This window comes from Bactrocera latifrons, unplaced genomic scaffold (assembly GCF_001853355.1).
Source record: "Bactrocera latifrons isolate USDA-ARS-PBARC rearing strain unplaced genomic scaffold, ASM185335v1 scaffold_45, whole genome shotgun sequence".
Taxonomy (NCBI): Eukaryota; Metazoa; Arthropoda; class Insecta; order Diptera; family Tephritidae; genus Bactrocera; species Bactrocera latifrons.
The window spans coordinates 1,068,170-1,078,341 of NW_017537101.1; the positions used below are offsets into that span (position 1 = coordinate 1,068,170).

General features: G+C 37.1%; 1 protein-coding gene and 1 long non-coding RNA gene across 2 annotated transcripts; both read left to right on the top strand.

The window, feature by feature from the left end:
* The first annotated feature begins 1,346 nt into the window (after positions 1–1,346).
* LOC108973037 lies at positions 1,347–2,086 on the top strand. Its single transcript, XM_018940030.1, has 2 exons — positions 1,347–1,382; positions 1,449–2,086. The coding sequence occupies exon 2, from the start codon at positions 1,467–1,469 to the stop codon at positions 2,004–2,006; it is 540 nt and encodes a 179-aa protein (XP_018795575.1). The 5' UTR covers positions 1,347–1,382; positions 1,449–1,466; the 3' UTR covers positions 2,007–2,086.
* Positions 2,087–5,322: 3,236 nt separating this feature from the next.
* LOC108973039 lies at positions 5,323–5,978 on the top strand. Its single transcript, XR_001993694.1, has 2 exons — positions 5,323–5,501; positions 5,561–5,978. It is a non-coding gene; the product is annotated as an uncharacterized LOC108973039 (long non-coding RNA).
* The last annotated feature ends 4,194 nt before the right edge of the window (positions 5,979–10,172 follow it).

A 10,172-nucleotide genomic window follows, 5' to 3' on the forward strand; every position in this document is an offset into this window, starting at 1 on the left:
TCCAATAACGAGTCCAAATTATTAAAATTTGGTGCCGAAACTTGGAGTCAGTGCCCTCGACTTTAAAGGCACTACGTCCAATTTATGGTCGTCATAATCGTCCCAAATCAGTCTCTCCCACGTCGTTCTCAAGCGTTAGGCATCTCTGCGACATCGTTGTGACAAACTTTGCGAAAAGATCTTGGCCTACTTCTCTACATGATCAAATTGATGCAAGAACTGAAGCCGCCTGACGATCAGAAGGATTGGGCTCAGTAAAAACTTGAAATTATCCGGAAAAATCATATTCAGCGATGAAGCTCATTTCTGGCTGAAAAGCTTCGTCAATAAGCAAAATATGCGTTACTAACCCACACGTACTCCATGAGTCAACATTGCATCCCGAACAAATTACGGGACTATTTCTTATGGGGCTACGTCAAGTTCATGGACTATGCCAAAAAGCCAGCGACGATTAATGAACGTCCTATGAATATCAAACGTGAAATTACAGCGGTATCGGCCGATTTATGCTTGGAAACCGTCGAAAATTAGGTTCAGCAACTGGACTTCTGCAAGCGTTTCCGTGTTGGCTATGCAAAAAAAGTCGAGTTTCATACATAATGGCAGCGAGTGTTCTTTTACAGGAATAACGACTTTCATTGATATTCCAAACCGTTTTTGTTTTGTTTACAAAAATTTTTGTAGCGCTCTTATTGAAAACCCCGTTACATGATGTATCAGATATAGATCAGATTTCACCTAAAGCCAGTCGGCGCCACGCCCATTGTCCTATTTTTTTTTTTTTCTTTTACTTAATTCGATTCGTTGTACCAATTCCGATTTAAAGTGGGCGGCTCCATTTTCCATTACGCCATTTTCACCTTGTATGTATATAAGGAAAAGTTAAAATCAATTTTTCTCAGAATGTTTGTTTGATATAGATTTAGTGGTTTTGAATATATATTCGTTACCCCTGTTATAAGAAAACACTGATCTTGTTCAACCCACTCATATAAGAATCAGATAGACTTGTGAAACCAATTCGCATCGATATGATAACTCCTGGTTGACTTGACATGAACTCTGGACCTTATGAAGACTGAATACAAATATTACTATAACACACCCTTGAGCAACATGTGGAAAGAGTCTAAAGTGGATTGTCTAACAAACAAATATATTATATAAAAGCCCAATCTTAACAATTAAAAGTAGTATTTCAAGCGTGATTGCAAACTATGTATATCCTTATTTTCTTTCAATATTTTGCATGATATTTTTTTAATGAAAAAATGTGCATCTACTACACCTGACTTCTTTTGTCAAACAAAAATTAAATTTTATTTTCAGTCGTTAAAAGAATAAGTCTTAAATATTCAATAAACCAAACATTTCTAAAGGTGAATAATTTTATTTTAAGGCATTTGCCACTTTATATTGAAAAATGCTTAATCTTCATCAACTAGGGAGCACATGATAAGACAATGCAGTGGTCACAGCATCCACTTGAACGTTTTGCGAGCCGATTTGGTATACGCCTAACAATGTGTCGTCAAACTCATAGCGATCAAGTGATGGAACGCATTGGGAGGCGTGAAATTGTCGGCTATGGCTGGAATGGCTCGCCTTGCTATCATGACCGCTTAGATTATCCGATGCCAGCAGTACGTTTCCGAGAACCTGACCCTGAGATATGTGCGTTGCGTGAGAAAGAAACCGGCGATTGGCGGAAATTGTCCATAGACGAGAAGAAACAACTTTATCGTTACAGCTTCCGTAAAACATTTGCGGAAATGAAAGCTCCTACCTCCGATTGGAAGTTTTCTCTAGGCGCAGCTTTGATTGCAATTTCGATTGGTATATGGCTATCACAATCTTATGCTCATGGTATTTATCCGGAATATCCTGAAACATTCGAAGAAAAACGTCGTAGTGCACAATTAAAGAGAATGATTGCGCTGGAGGTTAATCCGGTTACTGGATTAGCTTCCAAATGGGATTACGAGAAGGACCGCTGGAAGTAAATTGTTTTATTAAATGTATACTTAAGTTCGCCAACGGAGGAGACCTTAATCCTCAAATTAAAAAATTTCTATCGAATATAGTCAAAAGTGTTTTATTTATTTAATAATTTTAAAATATTCACAACGTAAGTCCTCACTTTTTAAAGTCTGTATCATATATTTACATACATATCGGCTTTTAATTTACATTTTTGCAAGTTCGGTGGTATGTCTGAATGTATGTGCCCTCAAATTATTAAGTCTTGACCTACGTAACGCGAGACAGCCAAGAAGGAAGTGTTGAGTTGTTTCCACCTAATCTTCTTCCATACCGCTTCTGCAGATGGCGTCTGGTAGGATTCCCAGCCTTACTGCGTAGATGAAAATAGGACAATGGCGTGTTAAAAGCCCCAAAACTAGAGGGATGCTAGCCTTACTGAGGTCAAAAAGATCACTAGATCTCTTGCGAACGCTTTTGGACCAAAAGACTTTTGCGAGAGCGCATATACCAATGGTGGCCCAAAGCTGACCAAGCTTCCACGAGAGCCAGCTATTCAGTAATAGAAGAAGATACGGGAGCACAGATCCACTGCCATTCTACCGATAACGGTTTGTAAGGTACCTTTTTTCATGAACTTTACAGTTTCGTGCGATTCCGCTGTGGTCTACCACTCATATCGGTCTTATCACATAGACTCTCGATGCTATTGATAGCGAGGTTAGGTCTTCGTTCAGCTCTGATGCTAGGAGGATGCACTCCAGAGTAGTAAATCTACTGCTACCTTAAGGGCTACAATCTCGGTCTGGAAGACACTGCAATAGTTAGGAACTCTGAAACTGGAGTTCATGGAGATTTGCTGTATGTAGACCCTCCACCAACCGTGAAGGAGCTCACTGTCCCTCCTCTCCAACGGCTTCTTCCCACCTACAACTCCCTCGGTATATGGGTACAGAAAGAGCCGCCAAAGTTCGGTTTAGTGACTCCATGCTCCGGTATGAAGTCAAAGTGAATGAGGTTTTCCGAGAGTTCAGCCCCTTGCACTCTTAGGAATTCTGCAGCCTAATCTTTGCATACGCAAAGTTTAACAATAGCTATAACGAAATGACAACTTCTGCAGCACCCAAAAGCTTTGATTCCAGCAGACTGTTCTTACTTTTATGATAATATACCTTTTGAATAATTAATTGATCATAAATTATTTTATTGCAGAAATGAAAATTCAAAATAACGTAAGACACCTACCATAAAATTTGCTTTATTTTTTCTTTGTATTTTATCTAAGATGTACTTATAGTTTCATCTGAATTCAGATTTGAAAATTTGGTTTCAATATCTCAAGAGGTTTTCTTTTTACACTGTTTTTTGCTTCACCTGTAAACCAATGAAAAGTGAAGTTACGTTATTTCGCATTTCAGGTGACGATATGTATGTATGTAAATGTAAAATTACGTCAAGCCACAAGGACTTCTCATGTGATATAGCGAAATTTTTCTAATCATATAACCTAAAGTCCTAATTTTTTTTTGTTTTATTTAAAATTTTAATCGGATTTTGGCATGGGACTCCATCTCAACTTAGACCTTCTTACATGTTTTCCAGCAATAGTATCTTATTATTTATACACGACTAAAACGTCTAGGTTTACCTCTTTTTTTAATATCATAATCTGCCTTTGGGATTTGCTGCGTGGATTTCGTGGTTCCATCAATGCATTGAATATTTATTACGTGGATAAATATGTCAATATATATATGTACTTGTGAATGAGTTTTTAATTCTCAAAAATGCATCTAAATATACATATCGTCACCTAACAAGCGTAGGAAAAACGATATAAAAGAAACCATTCATATTGAAAACCAAAAATTGAGTTTTGGTTATAAAATAGTTATAGTATATTTATTATATCTGTCTGTGGAAGCTAATCGAGGATCTAGTGAATCGAAAGCAATAAAAAACTCAATTTCGAATTTTTTGATGATACGTTGTTTTGCATTTTGGATGACAATATATAGGACATACATAAGGCTTTTGCAATATAATCCAACTGCAAAATTGTGCCTCCACTTTTTGTAAGTTGAGTATGACAACTGATTTATATTTTCCGTCATTTATGCAGTAGTGTGCTGACAACTCCAAAAAAAAAAAAAAATTCACACTTTATGATTAGTAAAACTGGAGCGTTACATGATAGAAGAAAGTGTCTTCATTATTGAACCATATTTAAAAATAATGAAAAGTTGCGACTGATTTTTCGAGCAAAATAATCTTGGGCGATGAAGTACATTTTCACCATGATGGGTTTGTTAGTCGCCAAAATTTCCGCTTCCGCTGTGATCAGACCAGTTGCAGATCAGTTCGAAAAACAAATATATCCACCACGAGTCAATGTTTGATGTCTTTTTTTCTGCTGGAGACATAATTGGACCATAATATAAAAAAAACAATTAGGCTGGTCAAGCTCAGACTGGTACTGGTGTTCGATATCCCGACATAGAAACATAGTTTATTTTACCGAAAATGGATGATATTGATGATGATGGCCAATAAGTGATTTCAACAAGACGGTGCCTCGTGTCATAAAGACCGTGAAACACTTCACTCACTGCATGAGACATTTCCGGTTTGTGTACTTTCTCGTTCTGGTGATCAGATTCAGCCTCCTAGATCGTGTGATCAAGTCAAGTCTAATAAGCCCACAACCACGCTTGCTTTAAAGGAGGAGTTTCTGAATAGTCATGGAAAATTTCAACAAACGAATGCATTTAGTATGTGTATGGAAAGCCGTGAAGACCATTTGCGCGATCTGTTATTTCGTAAATGACTCTATTAAATGTATATACTTTGTGATTCAATAAAAGAACTGCATTCGAAAGACTAAAAACTGTGCTTTAATTTTAATTCTTTTCTTGCATTACTTTTGAAGCACCCTTTAGTTTATAACCAGTTGTTTTTCGTACAGGGTATGAATTTAATTCTCACGTTTTTTGCGAATTTATTTGTTTACTTTGACCTACTGATTTAGTTTATACCCAACAAAAAATGTACATAGATAACAGCGGCAAAAATAATCACAACAAGAGAATAGGTAAACAACATGAAGCACAGCAGAATAGTTTACTAACACAAACAAATAAGCTTCGCGCTATCACTATCGTGTGCATGGGCATGTGCGCGCTAAGTATTTTTCGATAAGGAGTTAAGTTTTCAAAGAAATATTTTAGAATTTTAAGTGCAGACATACTATACAAACATACATATGTACATATGTAAGTAATTACACTCAGCTTATATATTCGTTCACTCCTAATTTTACACTTCAACGGCTATTGAACGTGAAGTATACGGTTTCAGAAAGTGGTCAAGATGTTTCTTTGGAAATTCGAAAGCTAATCCTAGAATTATATCTATGATCATCATCATATCATCCTTACTATGGAACAAGAGAACAACGCAATATAGTAGCTTTTGTAGTCACCAATTAGAAAACTAGCTCAGCAGCATTGTGCTAAAACGTGAAAGAGTCAATAAATAAAAAGATGTTCGCAAATAATTTGGAATTGGTGTATTTCAGGTGTAAACAAACAACAAGGGACTAGACTTCGCCAACCTTCCCTCCGATAAGCTTTGTCGTTTTGAGAGAACGTCTTATTCAGCGATAAATCAAAGTTTAATATTTCCGGGGACGACGGCCCACCAAAGTCTGGAATGGCTGTAGGGTGCTTGTCCGCAGCTGGAGCTGTGTGAATGGTTTGTACCAAATAAACAATGAAGGCCTAAGGCGGTGAAATTAAGTTACATGGGGGCAGAGAAAAGAAAATTAACATTGCTCAGATACTTGAAAACATTTAAGCAATTTTATAAGTACATAACTTAGACATTGAACTACATATTCTAAGGTTTGCTAGGTAAACGAAAGTCATTATATGTATCTAGTATATGGAAGAGAGGGTATTATTATGAATAAAAAAAAAATTCCCAAATTTAATTAATACATCTGACAGATTTACTGACTCAACTATTTGAGAAGAGATATTATTCAATGAACACATTTTCTACATATAGAGAGTAATTTATTTCGATGTTCCTTACTTTTTTAAAGAAAAAACACAGAAACTTCAAATTTAATGGCGAATATTTATTATCATTCTCAAGAACATCCTCTGACATTTATTTTTTGAAGATTATATTTTTCAAATGTTGTACGCCCCAAATCGTTTATCCGTTGAGTTCACTTTTCGATGCTTTGTTCGAGTATTTTGGTTGGTAACTGGCGAATGACACGTGTAATGTTTTGCTCCAAGACCTGCAACTATTTTTCCGCGTAGACTTTATACTTTACATATCTCCACTGAAAAAACTCTAACGGTGTGTTTTTACACGATCTTGGTGGTCAATCTATTGGTCCAAAACGTTTGATTGTGCGATGTGTAGGAGGTCACGCCGTCATATTGCCAAATGTCACCATGATCACGAGCTTCAATTTCAGGCAAATAGTTATCATGACGCGTTAACGGTCTCCGTTGATAGTAATGTTCCCACCGGCATCACCGGACGAAATATGGACCGATGATTCCACCGACCTACAAACTACAGCAAACCGTTGTTTTTTCTGATTGAAATGCCAGCTCTTGAACGCCTTCAGGTTTATTCACATACCTATTTAACCAGAAATGAGCCTCATCGCTGAACGAAATTTGACTCGAAAACGTCGGATACTCTTGCAACTTTTCAAGAGTACATACATATAGCGAAACGATGTCGCTTAGGAAGGTCGAGCGGTTTCATTTCTTGCACAAGCATACATTTTAATTTAAGATTTCGATGTAAAATGCGCCAAGTCGTTCCATACGTCGACTCTGCACGGTCTTCGTATACACTCTCTGCGGCTGCTATATAATATTTTCTTCACTGCGAGCCGGACGTGGTATATTCGGTCGAATATTAGCCAATAATGAATGATGAGTGCGAATCGCAACCGTCCGACTGTGGTGCTACTTTAATATTTGTGAAAAATTAAGATTAAATGAACACACATCCTATATATATTTTCTATAGAAGTTATTAACTATTTGCCTTCAGAGCCATCGCATTCGAGTTTTTGACATGAAATCGGTGATATATAATAAGATCCAAATACAATATGGACTTATACGCTTTCACTATTGATAAGTACTTACTGAATTACATACATATGTACATATTCGCGGAGAAGAAGCCAACCATGGTATTTACTCAACTTTTTTATTAGCAAAGCATCAACATTAAACAGTACAATTTCACACCTGTCTGTGAATCAACTTAGTAAACCGCTTTTTCTCATGTTTTTACATATGTACATATATATATATATACATATGTATATATATACAGCTTAGGAAATATTTTTAAAGCAAGGAGAAGCATTGCGAGTAAATCATAAAGTGAATAAACTCTAATTGCGCAGTAGAAGTGAGTTGGCACAAATTCACCGAAACACCCACTTTAAGGCGGTCATCCCATGTGACGGGCTCAAAACATCGATTTTTTTTTATTTTTCACAAAATGGGTAGTAAAGTGATATTTCAAAATGCGAGTTCATTTTAAGGGTACAGCAGTTAGAAGAAGCTGTTCGGCTCTTCTTTGACGATCTTGAAACTTTAAACGCGTTTTTCGCAAGAACACTCAGCGCATTTGAACGCATTAAATGATCTGTTATCAATCAAAGAGTCCTAAAATTTCGATTCAGTCCTTCCTTTAGGCTTACAGATTAAAACGCCGATAATTTTTTGATTTCGAATAAGCCAATCAGCCGGAATCGTGGAGGAAGCGCGCGGCTGTTTAGAACCCTGTAACACATATTCTATAAATTTATATTCATACTGCCGATATATATATTAATAAATGATAATCAACTTAAAGCTTTATCTCTTTACTAATCGGAGGAAAAAAGTCCCTAAAAACAGGTCGTCATATTAGTTGACCCCCTTTAATGTTGTGGTCTAAACCACCACCTCTTTAAAGTACACCCATACACACTTGTTTGACAACGAATAGAAAAAATGCAACGCAATAACTTTATAATCGCAGTTCGTTGAGTCAGAAAGTGATAACAAAGCAAAGCTAAATATTGCACTTTTTTATCTGGATCTGATAGGTTTATCTATTGATAAGTACTTAAGGCACTAACACATAAGAGGAGCGCACCTTCATTCTTATTTTGTTGTTTTGTATTTTCATGTTTTATTATTATTATTATTATTAGAAAAAGTCTTTTCGAAGTATCTGTTGTTGTTACTTCACCCTTCCCGTTATAAAATCCAAGAGACTTTCTCCATATCAGTTAATTGTTTAAAATAGAGGAAACTCCCTCATGGTTGAAGCCCACAACCCTCCAAGTTGGTGCTAGAAACTGACACTGCCGATTCTGCTAATAAAACGTTTACCAAAATAGGCTCTCAAAAGATCCGCCTCGTTTCCTTGAAAAATTATCTAAATAGTAACAATTTATTCCCATATAGTAAATGAATTGAATTCCATTCATCCTGAGAGCTATAAAATGTCTTTATCCCAGAATTGTTATGCTAAGTTCGATATCGAAAACCATTCAGTATATCCACAAGTTTACTAACGGTACATACCTGTACAGATATGGAAAGGAAAAATGGACTGAAGTAAAAGCAATTCAACCTAAGTCCTTCATACATATTTGGTATTATGAATTTCAACTATTTTCAGTCGAAGTTTTATTGTTGTTGAGAATATTTGACAGATAATTAAACAGCTTAAATTTTTCTAAAGGAAAAATCAAAGCAAACATTAGTTTTGATTTATTTTACGATGATAATAATGACCATGACATTCGAGCCAAAACTGAAGTGCTGCACATGCGAAAAAGGCGTCGTTATCACTTAAATCCACTAGTACTTCCTAACCATTTTTCTTCTAGTCAACCCCATTGGGACAGAGTTGAAACCGGTAATACCACACAAATGTTAAAGTTTGACAACACTACGACTAAATTTAAAATTTTATTTTTACGTATTGCGTTTATATCAATAGCATAGAAATTCAAAACTTCAATCAAAATGTAGTCGAATTGAAAACTGTAATAGGGGCTGTCATTGTTGTTGTAGCGATTACCTATACCTCGTTTTGGGGAAAAGCAATAAGTCAGCTGTCATCGAAGTCACTTAACGGGAGGGCCAGGAAACGAGCAGTTTCGATTGGTTCGAGAGAGAGAGGTTAAGTGAGTTGGGTTTGTGAGGCATGCAAAGAGGTGATTATTATCGTGTGGGGACTCGTTACATGCTGGACATAAGAGAAGGTCGAGTTATACTTTGGATAGGTGGGAGTTTAACCTGTTACAGTATTCAGAAGGAGGCTGCATTAGGGTCACTCTTGTTTGACGCGGCAACTCGAGCTCTTGTTCAGCGATTGGTGGTGTTTGAACTCCAATACGCAATTCACTGGGAGAGAGTCAGCAAAGGTGTTAATAGCTTCACTATGAATGGCGTTCAATGCCTGTCGAATATTAGTGATGTCCGAAATGTGGTCGGTGTATGGTTGTGTATCGTCGACTTATTGGAGGAATGTTCTCCTGATGTTCGTAGGAGACGGTTTGTCTCAACCAAGTTCCTTCAGGGATATTTTCTACGAAACATCCGAACAGGAACTACTTAGAGAGGAGGGTGTTATGCTCCTTTACAGGTAGCATGAGGACCTCACTGTGTATGTGCTCGATGGGAGACATCAGGAGACATCCCGTAGTTGTCCGGAGTGTGGTATTTGGACAGGTTTGTATCTTCCCCATCTGCAACCTACTTCAACGAAGCGACAATATTGGTGTGGCATAGTTCATAACAGGCCGAACGATAGCCTTGTATGTTGCCAGCAACGTGTTTTTGTCTTTCCCCTCAAGTGCTGCCGGCTAGCGATTTGAGGATATTGTTGGGGCTCTGTATTTTAGTGACAATCGGTGTTGTATGCGGAGTGAAGGAGTGCAAATGGAGTCAAATATTACTTCTAAAATTTTAGGAAGTCGCCCGATGGAGCCCATTCACAGTCGGAATTAGAACTGCATCGACGAAAACGTTGAGTTCCAGTCTGTACTCATTCGTTCAGTTTATTAATGGGCTCGCCGTGGATTTAGCAGGGGAAAGTTTTAGGCTCCTAGCAGTGAGGAAGCGAGAAAGTTCTGAGAGATA